The sequence below is a fragment of the Erithacus rubecula genome (genome assembly GCF_903797595.1).
Source record: "Erithacus rubecula genome assembly, chromosome: 5".
In the NCBI taxonomy this organism is placed as follows: domain Eukaryota; kingdom Metazoa; phylum Chordata; class Aves; order Passeriformes; family Muscicapidae; genus Erithacus; species Erithacus rubecula.
In genome coordinates, this window is record NC_136687.1 from 23,274,551 (window position 1) to 23,288,054 (window position 13,504).

At 36.3% G+C, this 13,504-nt stretch overlaps 1 protein-coding gene across 1 annotated transcript in view; it reads right to left on the minus strand.

The window, feature by feature from the left end:
• Positions 1-4,069: 4,069 nt before the first annotated feature.
• The window catches only part of GABRG1 (gamma-aminobutyric acid type A receptor subunit gamma1), a gene marked incomplete at its 5' end in the record, with an annotated part of 55,616 nt that continues 46,181 nt past the window's right edge, over positions 4,070-13,504 (minus strand). The window contains 2 exons of the mRNA XM_079307405.1: positions 4,070-7,003; positions 11,929-12,140. Of these exons, the coding sequence (XP_079163531.1) occupies positions 6,725-7,003; positions 11,929-12,140 (491 nt within the window). The 3' untranslated portion in view covers positions 4,070-6,724. The remainder of the gene's footprint in view (positions 7,004-11,928; positions 12,141-13,504) is intronic.

A 13,504-nucleotide genomic window follows, 5' to 3' on the forward strand; every position in this document is an offset into this window, starting at 1 on the left:
TTAAGGTTTAGACCATAAATTGCAATTGTTTATAAAACTTTAATGTCGGGAAATATAAATTATAGCAGTATTATTTGTTTAAGTAAATTAAGTAAAAATATTTTATTTTTTAAAATATAGCAATCACTATGAGATTACCAGATTCTGAAGTATATTCTATAGCAATTTAAACTGTAATTGAAGGTATCATAACACAACAGGTTCAGACAAATAGTCCAAGTGTTTGTAGTGGAGAACAGAGAGAAATACAAAAGATACTGTGAAGATGCACAAACCATTAAGATTTTTTTCAGTGATAAAAGTGTGAACAGAGATTTTATATTATTACTGAGCCTATAAATATGCAAATTTCCACACTTATCTTTCTTGGAAAATCTGAACTATAGGGCAAGTGCTTTAATTTCTACTGCTCTTAGGCCATTGTTGGGTAGATGGATTAATGTGGCTTTACTGTTTAAAGTGATCATCATCTCTTTCCTGAATATTTTACAAACTAAAAGACTCCTATATATCATCTTCATAAGGAAGAAAAACAATTCAAGGGCAAATATATATCTTTAGTGAAATGATGACTCATCCTCATTTCCCACCCCCAGTAACAGTCTTGGATTTTGTTTTAAATAACAAATTAGCAAAAGTAATACATCCTCTGTGGAGGCAGAATTGACCATTGCTCTTAAGCCTTCAACCTTCTCAGGTCTAAATGACAAAGGAACCCCAATGCCATCCCAGAGACCCAGTCTGTCTTCTCAGCAGGATCAACTGAAAATCATTTTTCCAATGTTTGGCAGGAAGGCATCTCCTTCCTGCAATGCCTGGACAAAGAAACTTCAAGAGGAAACCTTTTCTATTGAATCCAGCAAGGCTCAAACCCTGATGATTGAAGACATTGTATAAAGCCAGAAACACACAAAAAATTGTTTCCAACCTGAAAAATATTTTGAACCTCAGGTAGGCCTGCAGTGATGTATGGAAAAGTAGCTACTACACAGAATTACAAGAGAAGCCTTATTACTGTGAGTCTCATGCCTTTGATCCTGCCACTGGGACTCAGGCCCTGTTTCCAGTAGAAAATGCCATATGCCTACCCTTCTGAACCTCCTTCCTTGACTCAAGAGAAGGAACTGAGAAAGACCAAGGCAGAACATTTTACAGCTCTGTCTTACGTCCCCATGGCTCTCCTCAGGCAATTTAAGTGAGGTTGATGTACCATAGGCAAAATCTGCAGGCAAAGCAAGATTTGTCACTGGGAAGGGGAATAAGAATTTTACAGGGTTTTTTCCCCTTTAAAATGCCATGGGGCTTTCAGATTTTTTTCAGAATCAGTATATTACTAGTGAACAGGACCCATCTCTGGTATATCACATCATTAAAAAAGGGATATATCATTTGATCTGTTTCAGTTTTAGCCAATCTCCTGTCTCCAAGGGCCATCTGAGATTTCTGCTAAAACCTTCATTACCCCTCTGCTTTTCTCAGTGAGCTTTATTAGTAAAATCAAATAGTTTTTTTGGCTTTCACTAGCATCATAATATCCAAAAGGCAACTGTGACTGATCCCTGTGACAAGATTTAAACATTTTGCCCAGGAGTGCCACCAAAACTCTTCCATACCAAGCAGGGAATACCTCAGTGCCTCATAGCAGGACAGTCAATTCAGTGGAACTGCTCTTGTGCAAAAATAAACATTAAATTCAGGGATGTTTTTCCATCATTGTGGAAGTCACAGCACAGATCCATCTTCTATTACAGTCTCAGGCAGAAATGACCCTTCCTTTTAACCAGAAACCAATCTCCTGGAGCACCCTAGCTATTCTAGTTCATGTCTTGTATAATCACAATTCATTTTTCTCACTTCCTGATGAAAATAGAGGATGATAACTGAGTGCAGTCTGAGTCAGGTTTCTGTTCTCAAATATTTTAGCCCTTGAGGGGACCAACAGCAGTTTAGACTGAGTACTAGGCCTTTCCCAGTGCCTATTGCACTAATTATTACTCAGTAATTTTAAAAATGGTTTTAACCTCTAATAATAAATAGAGATTAAAAAAACCTTTTTCTCATTTAACCTGATCTCTGTTTTCTGTCTGACATTTCTCCAGAATATTCACTCAATATAACTTCTTATTGTTCATTCAGTCTGTAGTTAACGCATAGAAAATACATAATATTTTCCTTTTTATTTAAAACATTAAAAATATTTATTTTTGTTGCAAAGAAATCAAGGGCATTAACACAAATACCAGTGAGAAACCTACAGACTAAGTGTAAGGCATTCAGATTCATGTAACTTGATTCTAGGATCACTGACACTATCAATCTTTCCCTCATACCATTGCTTCCTTTCCTCCCACCAGTTTTCAGTGCAGATTCTCAACTGAATGAAAAATGCCCATCACATGAAGCCATCCTTCAGCCTCCAGCTGCAAACTCCCACCACCTGCCTGGAGAAAATATTGGTCATAATCTTGTGTGTTCAGTCAGATGATCCCACCCATTTGTGTGAAATATTAACTAACTAAAAGCAAAATAAAGATAATTTTCAGGTTTTGCTTCATCTGGCAACAGAGCATTAGAACTGATGTTGCTGATGCAAATGAAGCAGAAACAAGAGATCGCTGAAAAAGGGAGGACAGATATATTCCTTTCCTCCATTTGAACCACCTGTGTAGCAAATTCATTGCATGAACCAATGTAAAAGCCTTTTCTACACTCTGGAGTCTATTCTACCTCTTCCTGTGAGTCAGTCTCCCTCTCCTGCACATTCATGAGACATGAGGACATCCACGGAGCTTTTTCAGGAACAGAAGCACAGTAATTCTTTCTGATTCCTGGCTTTGTGTTTTTCAGCTGTGGAATTCTGAATTAGTTTCTACCTTCTGTATCTATTATAATGACTAAAAAATACAATATTATTTCATAAACATGAACGATCACATTAAAGGTATAATTGAGATAAACTACAATTAATTCTGAAAAATAATTATGCTAACAGAAAAAGGTATTTGCACTAGTTCTCAGCTATTTGGAAACACTAGACAGAAATTATGACTGATAAAATTAAATTAAACATATCTTACTTTAGGCAGATAGATATTTAAATCCAGGCTACTCCTGTTCACTTTCAATTGTAAGATGTTCACAAATTACAAAGCACAGTTCATATATCAATTTTGAACAAATGTTTTACTACCATACCAAATAAAGAATAGAAAGTTATAAAAATATTGTTGGAGGAGATTCTTCTTCAAAGTCTTACACAATCTTATGTCTCTGAATGCCAGAAAACTGGATAAGGTTAAAGTCTTTGAAGCACATCAACATGTGAATACAAAATACGTCACCCAGAGTTCATGCTTTGGTTGCACTGCCACCACATAAAACAGATTCATTCAGACACAGAAGACATGCACTGAAGATCAGTGAGGTACAATCATAGACAGAACCTTAGCAAAAATAACACACTGCTCTGTACTCACTACTAAAACAGACAAGTGGTAAACACTAATACAGAAATATCGAGGAAAAGTCTAATTTTTTAAAAATACATTTCAAGAGATGCCAAAGATAGGTGCAGTATAAAACAGTTTTCCCAGAATTTTTCCACTCTGCCTTTACAGCAATTTCTCCTCATGTCCCTCTCTTTCAGTGAGAAAATGTCTTCTTGAAAGGGCTCTGGCTCACATCCTTGATGTTCAATTATTTGAGCTACTGAACACTCATTATTGAAATTAGTGCAAATTAAGCATGTGTTAATGGCATCAATTCATGATAGCATCACTCTTTATGACAGTACATAAGCACTCTCTTTTCTGAATTCTGGTCTAATAACAGTACTAATTAGAAATATGTTCAAGTGTGTGCTTTGCAGTGATGGTCAGAAAAACATGAGTCCCAAAAAATGTGATCCCAGCTAAGAGTAAGAAAACTTTTTATCCAGGTAAGTTTGAAAAATTATTGCAGCATCTAACTCCAATTAATTATACTGTTTGTTTCTTGCCATTTTTTTAAAGCATTGCTTAGAGTTCTTGAAATCAAGTCTTTACATGCAGAATAGAAAGAAAATACATACGACTAAAACAATATGTTTATTACATTCCATGTTACAGTTCACTGCCTTCTCATTCCTATTTGCACTCACAGTACTATGAGAAACTGAAATTATTTCATCAGAAAAAAATGAAGTACATAGAAAAGTTTGTCAACAGACAGAAGCAAGTGTATCCATAAGCCAAACAACCATAACATTCAATAGGTTTAATACTGCATTCCATTGTTCCACAGAAATTAGAGATGAAAGACTTCTTATCCATCCCTTGCCAATTCTGAATGTTTTCTGTTCTCCAATTCATTCACTGGAGGCTGATTGGCAACTGACAACCACATGAATAGAAAAAACTAACTAGATGAGCCAGAGGAGAGCAGGCTGTGAAATTTGTATTTCCACTTGTGATGTGCCAAGTTCTTTTAAGTTTCCTTTGTTTAAAGGTGAATTAATGAAACTCAGGAACTCACTAAATCTGGGCCTTGCGTTGCACATCAAGCTGTCTGCTTTTCAAGCACATACCCAACATACTGCTGAAGCCACCTTCATCCCTCCTACAGAGGAATGTGTTCAGCATGCTGTCAAAAAGCATCAACCTACATTATGGAATTAAAACTGACATGTTTCTTTTGGACTGAACATTTTATGAAATGAGACTCTAAAAGACCAGTGAATTATAGCAGGTCAGTTTTGTTAATGAAACTGCACTTTATGCTCAGTCCAACAGTCAGAAGAGCTTGGTACTCAGAAAGGTCATTCCACAAATAATGCCAGCCATCCTCATCATCTGGGCTTTCAGACTCTCTCAGACCACTTCCACATTTCATCAGCTAAATACTGAAATAAAATGTTCATTTAAATTGGATCTTCTGTCACACTTCCTTCCAGTACAACTGCACGTAATCTCACATTCTCTATTGAATTTTGAGGCTGAACACTGGAGTAACATTTCCTCTGAAATGTGTATTGTATATAATATCTTATTATGTATGGTACCAACTAGGCTGTAAATACAGTAGTTCTATCTGAGAAATTCAGAGGTGGGAGCATATTCAACAGAAATATTTGGGGGGAGGGCGCAGTCCTTCATGTAGCATTTTCTATTCTAGCAATTAATCATGTCTTTATCTTTAGTACTGAACATCCTTACCTACAGCCAAATGCTAATCCCATTAATCCTCTTTAAAGATCTGTAAGGTCTTCTGTGTAATGCTGCCTTTTACTTAATGTATATCTTAATTTTACAATGATTTTTGCAAGATCACTTGAGACCAGTTTCTTTTTGAGAAAGGAGGAAAGACTACACTTTTCTATAATGAAGACAATGGATTTAGAAATAGAAATTAGATACCAATTGTTGCCAGCCAGCAGTAGCCAGCAACAAGAAACTAGTCCAGAAAAATGGAAGGATTTCTACCAAAGCTCTCGCCACAGAAAGGATGGAGAACTGGTCCTATGATTTTGGGGGGATGTATCCCATCTTAGAGAAGGTTCTGCAATGCATAAGGATTATTTTAACTCCTCCTCCATAACACGTCATTTCCGTTAGAAACAAACAAATATCAAGAAGGTAATTACCAGCAATCCATACCACACATTCAATACATTAATACCACTTGGCTTTGGCTCAGTCAGTGGCATGTGCAGTGACAAACTGAATCTACAAAACCATGCTGTATGAAAAGTGGACCAGAGCACACACTGCACTGTTAGGACTGGGGATTTAACACAGTGACTTTGAGTACATTGACTACAGCACTGTTACCAGCCTTCCAAATTCTGTTGGTACAAATTCCTCCAAATGTAGCGTTATGACTTTTTCTCCAACACTGAGTATGTGAAGATCATCATGCTTAATGGTCAGAATCTTGGCCAACACCAGTCTGTCTTCCATGAAAAGAGCAAGCAATGGCAACTGGATTCTGAAATTTGTAGACCTCTTGGACAGCCGGGGAACTCACGACACTGAAGTAACAGGAAATGGATCACAGATATAAATGTAATCTAAGGTTGAAAGCCAAAAGTCTCTATCCATGATCAGGATAAGACAAGCTCAGAATTATCCTCAGGTGTTTTGATATATCCCTTCTTTGCTGCTCTAATACCTGCATTCTGTATAAATCTGAATCGATTAATTATCATCTAATCACACTTTTTAACATACTGGAAAGAAAAATGGCTGATTTAAAAGATAAATATTATATTTCAGCTTTTTAAAATTAGGGATTAATAAAATCATCACCTTGTGTATGAAATGGATGACAGTAATTAATCCCATTTATTTAAGGCTTTCTTTATAAAGGTGTAAGAGATGCTACAAAATCGCTCTGCATTGTCATTTAGGATTAAAATTGAGAGCTTATGTAAGATGGTTCAGCTGAATAGCATAGCCTGTGATTCTGCATTTTCTTAGAGATGAAAAAAATATATTTATGTGTGTTCAGGGAAGATAAATCTCAGGGATTTTTATTTTAAAATATTCTCTTCAAAATACCAGTATCAGTTCTACAGTTGATCACAAGAGGGAGACTACATCATCGTATTTCCTCTCATTGTTTCAAATTTTTAAAGCATACAAACAATTTGAGTCATTTTGGGCCAGCTCTAATCTTTGTTCAGTTAAAAGTATTAATGACTATTCAATCAGTAATGTTTTTTCTGAGTTTGTCCAACCTCTGAAATTTACAGGTAAAGATAGCCAATCCAGTAAACAAGATTGAACAATGCAAAGGCAGTTGGAAAGAAGATTCGAGAATAGGAGTCAATTTTTGCTATACGGATGTGTATTCTTCCTTCTCGCCAAGATCCTGTGCGGCAGTCTTCAAAACAACAAAAGAAACTAGCACAGTCTTTTCCTTCTAGGCACTCATATCCATAATCATCATCACGTTCAGGGAGATGATTAATGTTATTAATTGGAATTAGTGTTGATCCAGGTCGAACAGCAATTGCAGGTGGTTTCTTAAGAAAAAAGAAAAAAAAAAAAAGGAAATACAGTTTTGTGTGTTTTTATTCTCATATTAAGTAATTCCATAGGCTTTCCCTGGCAATATAATCACCTTCAGTACAATATATAGAAATTCTTATGTTAAAGAAAACAGTTTGGGAAGCTTAGGAAATTGTGAACTGCTGCATGTAATTAGCACATACAGGCAAAGGATCATGAACGACTTTTACCTGACACAGTGAAAATTGGGTTGTGCTGGGATTTGGGAATAGTAGATAATTAGTTACACAGACAGGGTTAGCTGATCCCATCTACACAACACAGACAAACATTTTGAAGTCACTCACTTCTTGACAACTGGGTCACAACCAAGTCCACAAGCTATAATCATCACTAACAAAGGAATTATGATCCTCCCATCTTTTGGAGTTTTTACAAGGAGACTGGATGTGTTCCTGGAAGCTGCATTTTTACAAATATATAAAAGCTAATGGGTTTAGTGCAGCATCACTGGTGAAATTTAGCAGACTGAGACACATAAGGCCAGGCTATGCTGTCTTACCCTCAGATGTTAAATCCCTGAACAACCACAGCCCCCCTTTAGAATCCAAGACACAACTCCTTAGGAGAATTCCACTCAAGTCACTGATTCATTCAGTTCTTAACTCTTACTTTCACTTTCTGTTGGCATAACAGCCTTCTTGTATCTGACAAAAACTCAGTGTGATATATGTTAATAGTTCTCATTGAAAAAATCTGTGTGGCTTCTTGCTTAGTACATATAGTGTTTGCTATTCCCTTGTTTGTGACTTCTACCTTTCCACCCTCCTTTTACTTGCAATAACACAATCCACCTTTCCCCTTTCTATTTCTCTGTTTATCCATCATCTTATATGCATCATCCATGTTTTCCTGATTGCTTCAAAAGATATTTTCTTTTTTCATCTGTCCTTTATCTTCTCTTTCTAAATCTCATGGCTGTTTTAAACTATTCCATAATCCTCTTTCAACTTACCCCATCCCACCCCACCCCACCCCACTCCACATTTAGAATATTATGGAATAGCATCTCTTCTAAAATCTTCAGCCCAAAGAGAAGAGTTACATTAACACTACTCTTATATTGTATTCTGTCTTTTCTACATTCTTCATATTTTGTCATGTAAGGACATAAAACAGCAGAAAAGGAAGTAGTGAGAAAATCTAACTGGATGTTTAAGTTCTCTTAACCAATTATACATGATAAGCAATGAAAACACATGAAAAAATATGGAAATTTGGAAGCCATCATTTAGCTTCTTGTTTTGCTTTAAAGACCCACTTCCTGGCAATTACTTTGGCCAGGACACAGATCTCTATACATTGTTAAGGTGACATTCTTTTTCTTCAGGGGCATTTTATCCAAAATCCCAAGGGATGGTGTTAATGCAGTGCAGCATCCACCATGTTTTCAAACTGCTTTATTTAATAAGTATCTTTACCAGAGGAAGTTTTACAGACTGCTGTTTCAAAACTTATTATACATCATAATCTATGGAGCTAATTGTCATCCTAAAGGACCTCATTATTCTTTTCAGATATGCTAAAATACTGACAATACTAAGAAACAGGTGTTACATGCTTCTATCCTAATCTGAGGCATTGCAAAGAGAGCTTATTTTTATAAAACATGAAAAAATAGTTCAATCTTTTCTGAACTTAAGAAAAAAAATCTCTATTCTGCTGAAAATAAACAGAGAAAGATGCCTCTTTCTGATGCACACCTACTCTGGTTTTACAAAGAATTTTCTCACTTGGTTTTGCCCATGTAGGATTTATGGCATGAGTTGTTTTTACTTGTGGGATAAAACAGGAATCCTCAACACAGAAACACCATGGGAGAAGAAAAAAATTACAGTACTGCTTTCCACTGTTCTCATCACCAGCACAGACTGGAGGTGGCTACTGAATTACAAGTTTGAAGAGGTGGCTTGAGAGAGGCAGACACAGTCATCCTGTAGGCTTAACTACCTACAGGAAATACATAAAATGTGTGTAAGAGGCAATGTGAGGGAAAGGAGGAAGAAAGACCAACACCTCACAAAAAATGCCTTTATATAAATTGGCAGAAACTGAAAAAAAACCCAAAATGAAACAACAAAACACCCACAACAAGTAGATATAAAATTGCATCCTGATTTCTTATGGATATGCCTACTGAAATTGTAGATTAAACTTCATGTATTGTGAGATCATTTATAATACACTCTGATATGATCAAACCCCACCTATTCTGCAATAACACTAATACAAGTACAAAAGAAAGCCATTGTCTTTGGAGATCATGGCACAGTTGATACACTCATTTCAGGTGAAATGATCATCAGAACAAGATCCACAACTAATTAAGTTTAATCTTTCCTGCCCAAACTCATTATCCTTACTAATGTGGATTTGCATAAGCCAATTCATATTACCTTTCTTGAATGATGCCAGCACATATTTTCTAGGATAAAACTACTGAAATAATTTGTAAAATCTCATTCTTTTTTTCATAAGATCATTTATCGTGGCTTATTGGCACCACTTCCTGGAATAGTAACTGTTTATTGCATTTTGCAGTAGAAATAGAAGATCTATGCAAGGCGAGTTTCCCAAGGAAAAAATCACTTTTAAATGAGTTTTCAGAAGGAATTTAACTGACTTTTAAAATTAAACTGCTTTTTTTGAGTTACATATCTGTGGCTACAAAACAGAAAGAATTAATAAAAATCTTTGTCAAAAATAAAGGGGGAAAAAGAAAAGAAAAAAAAATAAAAGCATTTGTAATGGAATTATTTCTCAATAAATAATTAGATTCCTTCTTTATTTAACTGGAGCAAGAAAAATCACAGATTTTTATAAAACATCATTAGAGAAACTCCTATCAAATTAGAACCCTAGCATCTAAGTATTAATTTAATTCTTAAATTAATTCTTAAATTAATTAATTTAATTAATTTAAAGTATAAATTTAATTCTCCCTTTTTTTAGTGTAATCTCTTTATTGCTATGGTCTTATAACCATAACATGTTTAAAGAATTCTGTGCAAAACTATTTCTTTTTTCAACTTCTTAGAAATAAAAAGCTTTTTACTGGGTTCATTTAAGAACCCAGTAAAACACAATTGAACCGTATTTTTAGTATTATATTGCTAATTTTAATCTTAGTGCAAATTCCAACATTTTTTTCAGTAAGTTTCATAGTTTCTATCTCATCATTATTCTACATTTAAATTTTCATATGCACTGAAAATCTCAAAGCACTTGGAGGATTATTGCACACATGGGTGACGTGTGAACAGATTCTGCAAAGTGTCATTATTTCATTCAATAGAGCATACTGGCAAACTACTTCAGTGTCTTTTGATTTGTCAGCAGCTGATCTTTAATTTCTGCCTGGTCTGAATAAAGCACTGTTACCTGATATTTTCACCTTCTCTGTGTTGTGCATGCCCTACCCAGCTCCCTGCTCATTGCTGAGACCTCGCTACAGCCCCACACAAAACTGAATCTGCTGTGCTGGCACTGGGACATCCCCACAGCCACTGATACCTTTTATCCCCATAACCCAGCTGTGGCCCTTGCCAAAGCCTGCATTCTGCCTCTTCTGTTGTGCCCCCATTTATCTCTACCACTAACAGGAAGCAGGTTTGAGGTTCCCATTTTCCAGTTTTCCTGGCTGTACAGAATTCCCTGAGGATCAGAGTGAAGTCTGACTATGGCAGCACAGGGAAATATTTACACTTCACCACTAGCCTTGTCCTAACTACACAGCTGATCCCCTTAGAGCAGCTCACCAAGGGAATCCTAAGGGCTCTCATTTCCCTGGAATCAAGCCCCAACAGCTTCACAGTGCCCCCCATAAGAGAAAGACCCACAGCACTGCTGCTCAGAATGTGTGCATCAATTTTTGCTGACATGATTTGCAGAATGGATATGGTCCATAAAAGGATTTCTGCACTTCCATATCTGCAATTACCTCTGTAATTTCATATCAATTTCTGGTTTACCTCACACGGAGCTGGTATACAGCCTTCATCCAGAAATGACAAGCAAGAGGTATTATGGTTCAGGTATGCTCCTGCATCTTTTGATGCAATAATTTCGAAAGGGACTTTACAAAACTATCCTTCCTTCTATTCTCTCCAATGTTTTCTTACTTTAAAGACTGCCTTTCAATATTTGAACTAACTTCCAACATTAAATTCTTTGGACATTGCTATATTCTTAATGCAGAAACAGAAAGCCTCTTAAAATTGAATAATACTTGATCCCGAGATATGTGGATCTTTACCATAAATACATTAATTTGTAAAAGAAGGAAGTTAATTTAACCAGAAGGAAACATAGAAGCCAATTGAGGAAAGAATTAAGAAAGAATTTCTGTAGTGGGATTCAGAATACTGGCCAATAATAAGAATTTTTTCCTTTGCAAAGCTTTGTAAGACTTAGGTGATGCAGATCCAAAGAAATGCTCGTACCTTCAATCCATTCACATTATCTTTACTGCGACAGTTTTAGCTATGGTTCTCTGCCAGGGGCTGTTTTCAGAAGCACTGTGCCCCTACAGAACCATCTCCATGGGCACACACTTCATGGGCAGTTCTAGAAGCACCAAGGGCATGAATATTATATCAAACCACTCTCCACCTTAGGCTCATGTGTCCTCATTCACATATGTGAAATCACCTAAACCCTTGCTCACTAGTTGTATTTACATAAGATTAGTACAAGCCCCCAACTGCAAAATAAATTTAAAAAAAACCTTAGTGTTGATTATGTTTAAACATTAGCATTTCTACTTAATAAGCAGTCTCTCAAAATGAATGCTGCAATAATAAAAAAAAAAAAAAAACAGAAACTCTGTATTTCTTTTTTTTTTTTCTTTTTTTTTTTTTTCTTGTTAGACTAAACTTACTGATGGCTTAGATTTTGCCTTCTTTTCTTTTCCTTTGTCCCCTTTTCTGCTGCTGGTAAAGTAATGTAAGGTGCCATATTCCATCAAGGCAGCAAACACAAAAATAAAGCAAACTGAAACAAAAAGGTCCATTGCTGTCACGTAGGAAACCTTTGGAAGTGACTTCCTAGCAATTGTGCTCAGTGTTGTCATGGTCAGCACCGTTGTGATCCCTGTTTGAAACAAAAAAAAAAAGAAAAAGAAATAAAGGAAGGGAAGGGAAGGGAAGGGAAGGGAAGGGAAGGGAAGGGAAGGGAAGGGAAGGGAAGGGAAGGGAAGGGAAGGGAAGGGAAGGGAAGGGAAGGGAAGGGAAGGGAAGGGAAGGGAAGGGAAGGGAAGGGAAGGGAAGGGAAGGGAAGGGAAGGGAAGGGAAGGGAAGGGAAGGGAAGGGAAGGGAAGGGAAGGGAAGGGAAGGAAGGGAAGGGAAGGGAAGGGAAGGGAAGGGAAGGGAAGGGAAGGGAAGGGAAGGGAAGGGAAGGGAAGGGAAGGGAAGGGAAGGGAAGGGAAGGGAAGGGAAGGGAAGGGAAGGGAAGGGAAGGGAAGGGAAGGGAAGGGAAGGGAAGGGAAGGGAAGGGAAGGAAAGGAAAGGAAAGGAAAGGAAAGGAAAGGAAAGGAAAGGAAAGGAAAGGAAAGGAAAGGAAAGGAAAGGAAAGGAAAGGAAAGGAAAGGAAAGGAAAGGAAAGGAAAGGAAAGAACGAAAAGAAGAGAAAAAAAAACAGAAAGAGGGAAATGAATAGGTAATCAAACTATACTGTCACCAAAAAAAGTAATCATATTAGCTCTTAAATCATTGATGAGTCATTTAAGAACTGACCCACAGGAGGGGTCAGTGGGTTCACCACTGATTACATCATGTGCATTGGTTCTATGACAAGAATGTATCCCTATGGATGCAGCAGCCTCCATGGGATCATAGAGAAAGCAGCACTTTTCACCTTCCCTTTAAATCCCTCCTATTTTCAACACACACTAAATAAAAAACAGTAAGTTTGCAAAATTTTATAAATCTGGCATAAAATGTACACATAAATACAGTAGAAAAACAGGCACAAATAAGAACAGAAAATTTTATAAGCAAAAAGAAGTCCCTTAGCTCAAAAAATTTAAATGTTTTAAACTATGCATTCAGAAATAAAAGGTGTATTATTTATCCATGATTTCAAATTTTTGACAAACACAAAAAAATGAATAATGTTTCCAACTGTCTGTTTCTGAAGAAGACATAGAAGATCAAATTTGATGACATTCACGGTTTTCTGATCTCATTCACTAAATTATCAGATGTGCTTTCAACATCGTGTCTTAAGTAATAGAAAAGGTTTCCCTTAATCCACTTACATACAAGCTAATTAAAAGAACAAACTGTACTTAGTAGCTATGTGTTCAAAATCTCAACTATACCACTCTTCATTAGTTTAACATTTGTAAGGTTTTAACACTTTCTTCTTATATTTGATGCTTCAGGGAGATGCAAAGCCTTTTACATAGTAGTCCAAAATTAGAGTGTGACCTTTCCTTTAGAGAGCTATACTTGAAC